Here is a 14,424-nt window from a genome sequence, read left to right as displayed (position 1 = left end):
GAAGGTAATGTATTTGTTGTATTAACTCGGATCCTAACATAAGTTTGTCTACGCTGCCAGCCACCACATTTTTAAAAAGGAGTTGTTCCTCATTTGGGCTCTCAGGACCACATCTGGTTCACTATTTGTTCAGTAATTGCTTTCAAGGGTTAAAATAAGTTCATATCTGAGCCCAAATTCAGGGAAACCTCTTCTGAAATCTGCCAAAAATCCACACTGAGCTGATCACTTGTTTAATGATGCATTCAGGCATTCAGAGTCAACTTGTGAAGTCATTCAAGTGTTTGCATTCATTTTAAAAATGCATCACAGAAACTGGATCAATCAAAAAACTCACTGAAACTTTACCATCATGGAACTTGCCTGCGGTATCAACCACTTGAGTTCCTGGTGGTAAATTTAGTAATTACTGACTTACAGGTTGATGACTAACAGCGCTCCACTGTTTATGAGAAGTGGGGTGGTAACTCACAGTGATACTCTGCAGTGAATGCTCTGGCACTCACATTTGGGGAGGAACAACAGGTCGAGCTCACGAGCCTTCAACCCCACTAAAGTACACACATCAAAGGACGCCGCCCCCCTGACAGCGCTCTTGGTTACACAGCCAGAAAAACCAAAGACCACTCACCACTAATGTACAGCCCATCCTGAAAACCATTATTTTACTATTTGAAAAATAGTCAACAGAAAGAACTTTGGAAGTTATTATCTGCAGTTGCTGGTGGATCAATAAGTTCATTTCCTGGCATGTAGCAAGTGTACAAAATGATAAAGTGCACGCACACACACACACACACACACACACACACACACACACACACACACACACACACACACACACACACACACACACACACACACACACACACACAGGTTAGTCAGGGAACCCTCCTCAGTGTGACGGTCACACTGCGCCCTCTAGTGGATAGTACATAAACTTTTTGGAAGATGAATTCAGACCAAATCACAAACTGTTCCCAGAATCTGTGTCTCTTTGTTTTTCCATGTTTGGTTAAAAAAAAGGATCCTAATGAAACATTTAATGTTGGCTAATGTTATAAACAACTCAGCAGTACTCAACAACAGCAGCACTCGTTCAGTAACGTGTTTGATAAGAATAGAACTCAGAACAGTCGTAACGCACACAACCCTGAGGCTAAACATCACAACCACCTGATTCCATCTGAATACGGCCTAACAACTCAATCTCAGACTACTTTAAATCTTCTGACCTTGAGTTTCAAACACAGATTTACTCTTTGTGTCCACAGAGTAACTTGGTTTTAAAATAATGTCAGCATGTTCCTCATCAGCTGGTTCCTCTTACATTTTTATCAGTTAACTGGAAGTCGATTCCTCATCCTCATGTTCATCTGTAGGGGATTCATCTGTGGCTGACACACATTGTGAGTGTGCTTATAAAGGGTTACTTACTTTTCATAGTACCAGCTTCTTCCTCGTCCTCGTCATCAGAGTTGATGACCATGGTGCCCAGTTGTGACTGCATGGTCCCCGTGTCCTCGTGTTCGATCATAGTCCGTGCTGTACCACTGAGTGAACCAGCGGCCCGGATGGTCCCTGAGTCGTCTGTTCCTGCTCGCACCATCGTCCCCTGGTCCACCTCATCCTCATCCTGAAACACACAGAAGGTAAAAGCCTCATGAAACACATGTAAAGCACTAATTATGTGGTGATGCCACATCCACAAACTCTTCTTTATGCCTCTTGGCCAGGTCATCATTGTAAATAAGAATTGGTTCTCAATTGACTATCCTGGTTCAATAAAGGAAACAACATCAGACACATTAAACGAGATTTTCTCTCAAAAAGTCACAAAACAAAAACTTTAATTTTATGCTATTAATTTGTAGTCTGAGTTATGTAGAGTCATTTCATTTATTATCTGGTCTTTATATTTGGCTTCTTTTTGTATTAAGTCTCAGAAGTTGTTTTGTAAGAATTAAAACAAAACTCTGCTGACCTTTAAGGCGGGAGGCAGCACATTTTTCTTTAAGATCAAAGTACAGGAGATAACACCTTCATCGTTCATCAGTTTTATTCCTATTTTATTATCATTTTATGATTATTCCTTTCAGTACCGAATTATCTTCATCTTCTGCATCCTGCTCTCTCTGCTCGGCCTCCTCTTGCCTCTTCAGTTTGATCTCCATGGCGTCTGTGATCAGGGCTCTGAGGATGGAGTTGGGCTTGGCTGACTTGATGAATGGATGCTGACAGAGAGAGAGAGAGAGACAAAGAATGAGAGAGAAAGGTTAAATTTATTTTCTCTTTTTCTTACGAGCAAAACAACATACTGGCTGCAGAAGCCTCATTAATTACTGGCTCCTAACTACAGTGAAGACACGATGTTACCTGTAACAGCTGTGTGGCAGTCGCCCTGTTTTCGGGATTTTTCACCAAACACTGGGTGACAAATTCCCGAAATGACGGAGACCACTGATCTGGGTTCCTGAATGTCGGGGGAGGGTTGGTGGGAATCATGAAGATGGCCTGGAAGAGGAAACATAATTCAGTTATTCACGCAGAAAGAAATACTCAACATGTCTTCCTTCCTTCCCTACAGTACGTTCTCACTTTACCTCTCACCTTCAAACTCTAACACGAGCTCTTTCAGTCACACACACACACACACACACACACACACACACACACAGAGTACAAACTCGCTCACCCTCATGGGATGTATGTCAGCGTAGGGCGGCTTCCCCTCCGCCATCTCTATAGCCGTTATTCCCAGAGACCAGATGTCGGCCACGCAGTTGTAGCCAATCTCCTGTATGACCTCCGGGGCCATCCAGAACGGCGTGCCGATGACCGTGTTTCGCTTCGCCATGGTGTCCTGAGGAAGAGAGGGAGAGATAATTGAAACTGAGCTGAACTGAATATTGTCTCACTGTGGAGAACCACCTAAGATATCTTTGAGTGAAAGAACACAAAGACAGAGAACATGTTTATAGTTCAAGAGCTGCTACTGAACTTCCAATAATACACATTATGAGCTATTTGGGTGTAATGTGTACACTGGTTCTTTTTAATAAAATCTGCTCTAATACTGATTAGTGTCTCATTAGCTTTCTTGAACTGTTCTTTTCTTTGTATTTGATCTCAAAATAAATAAATATAATAGAGATTTATTTTAAATTTTGTCTCACTGTGAGTTGTCCGGCAACCCCAAAGTCGGCCAGTTTGGCCTGGCCCTCCGAGTTCAGCAGGATGTTGCCTGCTTTGATGTCTCTGTGGATTTTTCTCATGAAGTGAAGATACTCCAGACCCTTCAGAGTGGAGTGCACGATGGTGGCTATCTCCTCTTCTGTTAGCTACAACACACACACACACACACACAGATAATGAAATATACATCAAAGTATCGTCAGTACATCAAAATACTCAACATCTGTTTGTTTCTGTCTTCCTCTTTTTCCATGCAGACACATAAACACACACTTAAGTGCAGTAACACTTACACATAAACCCAAACACTCAATGTTTGTGTGATGAAGTGTGTGTGTGTGCGTGTGCGTATTATATTACCGTCTTGTTGCGTAATCGGATGATATCAGACACCGATCCGGCTCCACAATACTCCATAACGATCCACAGGTCACTGTTTTTGAAGTAGCTGCCGTAGTAGCGCACTACATGGGGACTGAACACAGAGGTTAAACTCAGGAGGATGAGTGATGATGAAGACTGCGGTCACTTTTTATTCATTCCAGCCAGTTTAAAATTCAGTGTTTGTTTTTGTTGGTTAATTACAGAACATTTTCATCCACCCATTCAACGCCAGTTTATCATTAAAGCAACAATAAGGTCGCCTTTCAAGGAGTCCGCCATGTTTACTGAACATGTTTCTACTGTTTTTCTGAGCGATTTGTGGCCACCATAACGATACCATTACATACCATTAAATCCTACATACTGTTGCTTTAATAAAATGCTGTGGCAAAGACATTTAAAAGTACGAGTTGGAGCTTGTTTCAGATACGTGTTTACTTTAAGTGAATTGGTAGAAGTTTATCTTCCAAATCAAGTGTTCATCATCATCTTCATTAGTGTTGTTTTTGACGGCCTGTTTTAATTTTAGTTTTAGTCTAGTCTTTGTGTCAAACTGTCATTTTAGTTTTTATTAGTTTTAGTCACGTTTATACTTTAAGTCTAATAAAGTTTCAGTCGACTAAAAGTCTGAGCATTTTAGTCTTATTTTAGTCAGAATTATCCAAGACTATTTTAAATTGTATTTTAGTCTCTTTTTAGTAATGCAATTCTATTTAACCCAGTTAATATAATACAAGTACCTAGTATAGACAAAACTAAAATTTTCTTTAAGTCACCCATTTCACAAGTCAAACAAGGTTATCTTATTATTATATTATTGTTACCTTATAGACTCAAGAATACATTCAATTCCAGACACGGAAGACGGTCTGAATTGAATTTACAACATATTAATTTTACCTACCAAACATGTACTAAGAAGTTCACACACATACATTTAAATAAAATAAAATAAATAAATAAAATAGCTTCAAATGACAATGCCAGAAAAAATTAACATTACATTCAAGTTTAACTTAAAAGAGAAACAAGGTGCTTGAATGCTCGAGCTACAATAACATAATAAAAAAGAGCAAATAAAATGTGTGTGTCTGACTAACGTTAACCCACCGCAGCTGCATCTTCTAAATAACGCCACGAGTGGGGATTGAGGAAGTGACGCCGCCTGCGTCTGCGCAGTGCGCTGATGCAGCACCAAGACTGAGGAAACAGTAATGTTTCAAAATAATAATAACAGAGAGACGAAATAACGTTATAACATTTCGTCTCGTCTCGTTTTGGTCAACGAAAATGAAGAGATATTTTAGCAGAGTTTTTATTTTGCAAACCACATTTAGTCCCGTTTTTACTCGTCAACAATATTGCATTATATATTTGATTATAGTCTTCGTCACATGACCACCATTTACGTTGCGTCTCGTCTCCGTCACGTGATGAAGGTTCGTTGACGACAATATTTATTTAATCTTCGTTGACGAGAGCAACACTACTTCAGATAAACCTTTTGTTGCATAGAAAGTATTTGGATGTCCAGTGAGAACAGGACGAACAATTACAGCAAGTAAAACCTGTTTCAGTTCACATTCATTCTAAGGCGGCCAGTCAGCCATATTTAACATATTACATTTAACTACTTCACTATTTATTTTAGAATGGATCTAAATGTTTGTCACCCTTTGGTTTGTGGACCAGAAATGACCATATTTGAACGAGAGCGTGGAGCTGGTGGGCGACGCACTGCGAGTTGAGCTCCGCTGGTTTTGACATTTAGAAGCAGGAAAAAACTGGTGTCAAACTTTCTTGTATTAGAGATAAACACTAAAATATGTTCCTGAAAACACTCGAGGAGAGAAATAGTCAACACAGGAACAGAATCTTCATTCATATTTGATCAGCACTGCCTAGTTTGACAGTTTGATCTGAAGGCCCTAAAGCATACCCTGCTTTATGGTCTGTTTTACTCTAAATGGGACCATCAGTTACTAAATGAACATCATGCTGTATGGAAGAAGACTGAAACTAGAGACTGACACCAGAAACTCATCAGGAAACCGTTTACTGAGCTCATAAATCAAGTCAGAAGTTGGCTTATTTTTCCAGAAGACTCAGTACTATCACTTCTTTATTGCAGCCAAAGTATGCTTAAGTTGCAGCTGCAGTGGCTTTAATTTACAGACCCGAAAGCTCTGTCCACTAATTATATACTGTCAATGGTTCCTCTTGTAAGTGTCATAAAGAAACAGTGAAGTTTCAGCAAACAATAAAATGAGGCTCATTTGTTGTTTCAAGCTTTCAGTTTTACTTTAAAATCACAATCAGCGAAGCTACAAACTCACAGATCCACACACACACACGGGTCATTAGTAAGACCGACCATCAGCACACACAGCAACACACACAGTAACACACACAGCAACACACACAGCAACACACACAGCAACACACACAGCAACACACACAGCAACACACACAGCAACACACACAGCAACACACACAGTAACACACACAGTAACACACACAGCACTATGTGAACAAATCCAACTGGTTTAAAGTAAAAGTGAAAGCTTTAAAGTATCTCTGCTGTTGTTTGGAGGATCTTTACTGATTCCTTTGTTACGTTTACAATAAAAAACCTGCTGACCCCTAAAAGTGTTTGTAACAAACAAACAGCTATTTAGTCTGGGCGAGTGGGCGATCTTCTCTTCTGGGAACAACCCCCCGTCTGCCAAAAAATCTGATAAGAGACAGTTTGATGTTTCCACAGTGGGTGAAATGTGCAGTTAAACAGAGGTTGCCCACAGAAAAGAGCAATGGAAGAACACATAAACAATGCGTACCTGTTACACTGCTGCATAATGGAGATTTCCTTGATGATCTCCTGAAGATCAGACTCCACAGGAACCTGTTTTATGGCTACAATCTCCCCGGTCTCTTTATAATGGGCTTTAAACACACAGCCGTACGACCTGCAGGGACACAAAGAGACACATTTAACATGCTGTGTTAGTTCTTTGAGTCAGATGTGAATGAAACTATCACCGATAGATCAATGGTCACGTGTCAGTCTATAGTAAGAGTATTACAACAATATCAGACTGAAGTCTGATGAATGTTTCTGACAGGAAGCAGAAGGAAACACCTGAATGTCAATCAATAAACCAAAAGACTATAACAACTGTTAATTGTTAAACTTTAGCAGCCAATTAAATTACATTAAATCGTATTCACTGACAGCAATCACATGATCAAATATGTGACTAAAACCAACAATAAGATCTTTTAAACTACATTTTTAAGAGTCAGATGGCTTTAAATTCAAGGACTAGAAGACGTCTACGTAATACACAACAGCAGATATTATTTATAAAAGGAGAAACGTTTGTCAGTGTTTAGTTGGTCGAGTTTCTGACGGCTTGTTTGACCTGTTTAAGGAATCTAAAGCGTCTCTCTACGTCACTGCTGCAGGAAAAGACCAAATCATCTGTCAAATACCAGAGAATCACCGGTGTTACATAATATTATAGTGAAGCCCTGAGTCTGAGTCTGAGAGGAGAGAGTATGACTGACAGACAGCGTCACACACACTCTGCTCCACAGTGTGAGCATTTTATATATATATATATATATACATATATACACACACACACACACACACAAAAAGGGAAAATAAATCTGTTTACTCCTTTTTAAACTGAACAGATGATGAGAAGCTTTGGTACTTTTGAGACTACTGACTGACAGTATTGTATTGTTTTAAACACACAGTGTTCCTAAGCGGAGGGGATGAACCCTGGTGAATCAAATATTACTTCACTCATTACTGTAATAAAACCTACACAACTTTCTGACTGAGGCGGCAGCCCCCCCACTCCCATAAAAAACCCCAGGACCAGCAGTACAGCACTGAATCCACTACTGCATCGTACAGCTAGCTCTTTTGGGGTTTTCCCACTATTAAAAGTTGTGGATAGTACCTCGTACTTTTTTGGTACTAGAACATTTTTCAGCCCTAACGTGTGAGACAGTATTTCATGTTTTAACTTTACAAATAACAAACAGTAGGTGTTGGAAAAGGTTGAGTAATATTCAGTCTAATACAATGATTTCTAATTAAACCAGTGTGATATCGCTGTCAGTCAGCACTACTGTCTTCAGTTCATTCTGTTATGCTCGGCTTTTTAAGCACGAGGAACTAACGGCTATCAGTTGTCAACATCTGTCACTTCAGGTGTCCTTTCCTGTAGCTGCTCTGGATTACTCTGTATTCTTCCACACCTTTTCAGTTTGTTCTCACCTGCCCAACTGAAGTGAAAAAGGCCTCAAAAGGATCCAATAAACAACTTTAAACATTAATGGTGTGAATATAACTCTCATTAACAGCAGTGTGGCTAACGATTGGCTCAATACACGCAGAGGACGAGTTGAGCGTTAAAGAAAGGGTCAATAAGCAGCGCTAGTTGTTTTAGCAGTAACACACGCAGCCACAGCGTCAATCAGCCGCTAAGAACAGGAAGCGCGTTGAGAAACAGGATATGAAGAGGCAATGTTTATGTTGACGGGCACCAGAGCTGAACAAAGAGGGAGAAGAGATCGAGAGATAGAGAGAACGAGCAACGTTAAGAAAGTATGGGAGAGAGAGAGAGAGAAAAAAGAGGAAATAAAGGTTGATTAACACTAACACTAAGATCCCTTTTAATGAGGAAATACAGCACATCCATCAGGACGGAGGGGGGCGGGGTTGGTCTGTGTCACTCAGTGTCTGACTGACTTTACTGACTTTATGACTCACCCTTCACCCAGCTTCTCCAGGACATCAAAGACTTCCTCCGGCTGCTTGGTGAGACTGTCCTCGCTCAGCTTCTTCAGCTGTCTGCAACGACACACAGAGACACAGATGTAGGTGGTGGAGGCAAAGAAAGGAAGGAAATTTAAACTGCTCAGTGTGAATATTTCAGGGTAGAGCTGCAAACTAACAGCCGGTTTCATTATATATTCATCCACCAACAACTTCCTGGCTTCATTTATTAGTATTTTGGTCAATAAAATGTCTGAGAAACAATAAAAAAACCCCAAAATAATCAGTTTGAAATGCAGAAAATCTTGAGAAGTTTTTAAAAATGGCCTAAATGAATGCAGGTGAGTTCCTGGGATGAGTGAGTAGACTATTGCCTGTATCTGTTCAACCAACTACATCATCTGGTCTACTATCTGTACTCAGAATGGGTGGGGCTCGACTCAGATGTGCGTGGGGACGTAAACCAGAAGTTGCTGTATTTATTAGAAATCTATTCACTCTTCAGGGCTCTAAGACTGTAAGAGAAAGAGCTGTTCTTGTTTTCAAACATTATTCATCTGTATATATTCAGGAAGTGCCAACTTAATAAATCAGAAAACATCAGAATATTTAATTCTTCCTCCTTTTGTGTGCAGCCGTCCACCTCTGCTCTCTCCTGGAGCGCGAGCACTGAGCACTATGTGATAAAATCAGACACAAATAGTCTCAGCATACAAACAAAAATAGATCCAAACACGTCTCAGATGCAGCTTGTGACGAGACTTTCTTAGGACGACTACAGGAAGACAGAAATATAAAAGTAAAAAGTTAAATCAAAGACACAAAACCAAACTGCTGCTGCTCCACTCGCACAAGTTTAATCTCAACTGTCTGCCTGAGTTCATCTGATTAGATATAAATACACGTCTTTGCCCCCCCAGGACCTCCCACGAGGGTTATTATACTAATATATTCCAGCTTTATTCTAACAGAACTGTAAACTGTATATACGTGTACATATTGTACATATATGAAGCTTCCACATCCCATATGAGGTTATGTTATTATCTGTCAGATCAGATCTGAGTCAGAGCTGAACTAAACGTTGCCGTCATGCTTCGACTACAGTAGCGTTACAATGGGAGTGGCAGATAACCTCTGGGCAGATAAACTACCATCTGTTGACTGCTGAGTAATTAGAAGAAAAGATATCTGGGAGCTATTAGAGCTGCATGTTGGAACTGATTTAACATTTCACTTCTAAAACCATCACACTGACACAACAAGTGACATCACTTGAGTCAATATACATACAGACTTCACACAGCTCCACCTGGAGACACAAAACACCCGTACAGCCTTTCCCACGTGTGCCGTAGTTCTACCAAAACACCCGTAAACAGACTTCCATGTGTGAAATTGTCCTTTAAACCGCAGACTGAAAACATAATACCCTAAAAACTTCCAATAAAAGCAGGGTCCCTAATAGACGCAGGTCTCTTTTAAAAGCCTGAATTACCGGTAACACGGTAAACAAGAGAGAAAGAAAACAACCTCTGAAGCATCATAATCATCATGTTAGTTGTCAAATTTGCTGAACAAAAACTCAAGAGAAGCAGCAGTTGAGGTTTTAAAGGAATTAAACGCCTGTCCCAAATAGAGGCCTGTCCCAAATAAAGGCAGGGGGAGTTCAGCGATTTAAACAAATAAACGCCCGGGCTATTATTAGAAGTTTTACGGTATACGGTTTAATTTTTGTAAATGTGCAGTAACTGATTGTTATTGGTGTTTTAAAACAATGTAGTACTAAGCTCTGTTATGAGTTTAATGAGCTGCATGAGGACGGTACCCTCTGCCTTTCTAATGGTCTGAAACACAACTGCAACCTCTCTGTGTGTGTGTGTCCGATGGTCTGTTGTCAATACGACTGCGTTTTAAAGCCTCCGGCACAATGTTACACTCCACCCTGCACGGCCAAACTCGACAGCATCAACCTCAAACCACAAACCACCGAAGGAACACAGAGCTGAGCACTGAAATGCTAATGTACCGTAGCAACCCCATAATCTGTATTTCGAGTGAACTCTGTAAACTTTACTATAAATGTATGTGTGTATCTGCTGTGGCTTAAAGTACAGGACTCCAAATGTTTGCACTACTAAATATAAAATATCCTATGTTTTTCTTGTTTCTGTTTAAAGTTCTTTCTATTTTACGTCTACGAATCCTGTCACAACTCCACTGATCTGACTCATACTGCTTATAATACGATGAGATATGGATCAGTGAGGGGTTGAAGAGGCAGCTATTTAACTTTATATTAATCATTAAATCTAAATAATTTAAATGTTTAACACTCCCCAAACAGCAGAACTAGTGTTTATATTCCAAATATTACTTAAAGGATGATTAAAATTCATCATTTTGGTTTAATAGGAAGCTGTAGAGGTATAAAAGATATAAAATATCCCGTTCTGTCCTCAATATAAAGGTCTATAACGATCTATAAGTCCTCCCTCAGCTTCAGGAGGAAACAGTGGATGAGTGAGTGGACGTGATAACAGACAGCAGTGTGTGTTTTACCGGCATCCAGCTGATAAGTGGACCGAATGGGAACTCTTCAGTTCCTATTCTGTCACACAGACTCCGACCAAACTGAGCGACAAACAAACTGAGAACAATAAAGTGAAAGTGCAGCTCTCTTAATGACCTTCGTGTCAAACACATTTCATCCTGAGGAATACCTTGTTTTTGTGTCATTACAATGATTTTCATGGATTTCTGATCTGGTTTTGAACACGTCGCCTGTCTTGAGTCTAACTTTCTAATAAAAACGATTAATTTCAACACATTTAATGTATATACATATACACACACACATTATATCATTTCTCATATGTGTAACAGCACAAATGGACACGGCAACCAATAAGTTACCAATTCCATTATTGATTCTTCTTATCGGTCTGATTCTTTATCGATTCCTGATAGATTTTCTGTGTGTAAAGACGTAACCCAACACAGGTTTTCAGTATCAAAGCAACAGTTTTATCACCTCTGATAGAAAACATGTGACTCAGCTGTGCTCCGCTGTTTAACCTGAAACCAGTCCCCGACTCCCGTCTCCAAGCGTGAAAGGATTTAGCTGGCTGGGAACTGACGAGCAAGTCGAGCTGGTTGTAGCCTGAAACTGTAGCAGCAGGATATTCACTGACTGCCAACGTACCGGTACGTGCTGTCTGGTTGGGACACAGTGCGTATGGAGTGCACTTCAAATGATCACTTTACAGACATTACATCTTCCTCTTCTTCCTCTCCGACACCCCGACTGTCAGAAGTACGATGGGGTCGGAGGCATCCGCTAATGTCATGAAACATGTATACATTTTAATTAAAACATTAACCTTTGGAGGGAAAGAGCAGAGGGCCATTTATATCTAATGAGCGTGTCTACTGTTTCAGCAGTCGGCCACGAGCTGCATTGATCATGAGAAGAGACGACGCGTCTTTATCTCACCACCTCGGATCATTTTCATTGACCACTAATTGTTTGATTGTTCAAAATCTAATCAAGACAGTCCCAGATATCCTGGAACCAGTGACTCTTTGGCATTTATGTTTGAAAAATGACTAATTATTAGGATTATTGGTGGAAAAGATAGAGACTTAACACGTTTCCATAAACCTCTGACAGGATTTTGAAGTGAACGTACTGTCTTTGTCTTGTCTTTGCTTTAAAGGTGACTACATATAACAGATAATAAAAGGAGTGGTGGTTCACAGACATGACAGATAACTTAGTCACACACAAACTGACACAAACGGATGATAAAGTCTCACATATTTATTTATTTACTACATCTGAAGTCTGTCAACTCTTTCCAGTGACCTAATTTATCTGCCATAAAACCCGCTGTGGTCTGTAACGCTTCACCACCGCCGCCGACAACCAACGCAAACACCTGATGAAGATGAACTACTGCTCCTTCATCCGCTCTGAGTTGATTCAATTAAATCCTACAGAGATTAAAGCTGCTGAGGCGAGATTTGCAAACAGAGTTAGGGCATTAAATCGGATTATCTGGGCTTTGATAGCGACAAAGCTCGGAGATCTGACAACAACAGAGTGAGACAGAGGCTGATTCAATAAGAGGTGAACCCGTTTATAATGAGTTTGATCGATTCCTAAGAAGACAATGATAAAGTAGAAACTGGACCTTCGCACAGACTCACAGAAACACATTTTCTTTAACCAATAAATGTAAAATCACTGATTCTTGTAGGAATTAAATGCACTTTATATCATAATATTGTTATTTTTGTGACAGATATTGTGATTTGAGTCATGATTAGTGTGAAAATTATGATTTCTGCACCACAAATTTAAATTAAAACAATTTTAAAATGATTTTTTAGGGGGGTTTGTAGACCAGGACATCTCTTTAAAACTACAGTACTTCATTAAAATGCTGTTTTATCAAAACAACTGTTTCACTTTGTTATATATATATATATAATATTTAGATTCATTAATAAGCTGATTGGCATTAAGATAATGAGATATAAGATATAAGTGTTCATGTACAACAATGTGTGTGCTGGACCAGTAACACAAACACTGTATATTATATATATTATATTTATATAATATATATTTATAATATAACACTGAGCTGTTGTTATTGGGTTCTTTTTTTTAAATGTTAATCAATAAAAACAATATATATATATATTATATAAATAAACCTTTTATTCACAGAAAATAAAGAATATAAGATTATATATATATATATTATAAGTTGTGTTAATAACTTTAGGACTACGGAAGCTCTGAGGAACAGCCTCAAACAATCAATGAGGATGTCCGATAATAGCAACACTAGCATCTCGTTACCTGCGAGGGTGATTCCTCATCTGGACCTTGTCCTTGTTCTCCATGTTGTCCTCGTCGGTTGACTTTATCTTATTTTAGATCGTCTGTTGGTGAAAGTGGACCGACGCTGGTCAACGTGAACAACCGACAGACAGAAAGCTGATAGAGACAGACAGACAGACAGACAGACAGACAGACCGCCTGCTAGCGGAGCAGCTAGCGGAGCAGCTAGCCCGTCGGTGGTGTGTTAGCGTCCCTGCTAACGGCTGTGTATCATTCTATAAAGCGAAGGTCACTCGGTTCTCCCGGCTGCCGTAGGCTGCCCGCTGGGTTCATCCTCCTCTCGGGTCGGGACCACTTCCGACTTGTTCGACGAACCGTCCGGTTCTGACTGTGACATCCAGCGGCCGAGACACAACAACACAACCACCAGGAAGAGCGGCGGGGAGGGGGCGGGAAGGGGCGGGCGGTGCGGGAGGGGCGGGAGGGGGCGGGAGGGGCGGGAAGGGGCGGGACGAACAAAGGCTGCAGTACCCGGACTCAACTGGAGGGGGCGCTACACACACTGTTACAGCCGGCAGTCGGTGGTCATGTAATATAATATAACAATAATTATAATAATAATAATAATAATAATATAATATAACAATAATAATAATAATAATAATAATAATATATAATATAATAATAATATAATATAATAATAATAATAATAATAATAATAATAATAATAATAATAAAATATAATATAATAATAATATAACAACAATAATAATAATAATATAATAATAATAATATAATATAACAATAATAAAATAATAATATAATAATAATAATATAATATAACAATAATAAAATAATAATATAATAATAATAATATAATATAATATAACAATAATAATAATATAATATAACAATAATAATAATATAATATAACAATAATAATAATAATATAATATAATAATAATAATAATAATAATATAATAATAATAATAATATAATATAATATAATAATAATAATAATATAATAATAATAATAATATAATATAATATAATAATAATAATAATATATAATATAATAATAATATAATAATAATAAAATAATAATAATAATAATAATAATAATAATAATAATAATAATAATATAATAATATAATAATAATAATATAATAATTATAATAATAATAATAATATAACA

General features: G+C 38.6%; 1 protein-coding gene across 1 annotated transcript in view; it reads right to left on the bottom strand.

Annotated features, from left to right (window-relative positions):
- Positions 1-13,677, bottom strand: part of LOC127371570 (serine/threonine-protein kinase 4) — a 34,729-nt gene extending 21,052 nt beyond the window's left edge. Inside the window, exons 1-9 of the mRNA XM_051414441.1 lie at positions 13,248-13,677; positions 8,369-8,449; positions 6,417-6,545; positions 3,556-3,670; positions 3,177-3,341; positions 2,696-2,863; positions 2,377-2,514; positions 2,103-2,234; positions 1,438-1,636 (exon numbers count right to left, since the gene is read on the bottom strand). Of these exons, the coding sequence (XP_051270401.1) occupies positions 1,438-1,636; positions 2,103-2,234; positions 2,377-2,514; positions 2,696-2,863; positions 3,177-3,341; positions 3,556-3,670; positions 6,417-6,545; positions 8,369-8,449; positions 13,248-13,291 (1,171 nt within the window). The 5' untranslated portion in view covers positions 13,292-13,677. The remainder of the gene's footprint in view (positions 1-1,437; positions 1,637-2,102; positions 2,235-2,376; positions 2,515-2,695; positions 2,864-3,176; positions 3,342-3,555; positions 3,671-6,416; positions 6,546-8,368; positions 8,450-13,247) is intronic.
- Positions 13,678-14,424: the final 747 nt, after the last annotated feature.

This window comes from Dicentrarchus labrax, unplaced genomic scaffold (assembly GCF_905237075.1).
Source record: "Dicentrarchus labrax unplaced genomic scaffold, dlabrax2021, whole genome shotgun sequence".
NCBI lineage: Eukaryota > Metazoa > Chordata > Actinopteri > Moronidae > Dicentrarchus > Dicentrarchus labrax.
The sequence above is the reverse complement of the archived record's forward strand: the minus strand, read 5'-3'. Positions and strand labels throughout refer to the sequence as shown.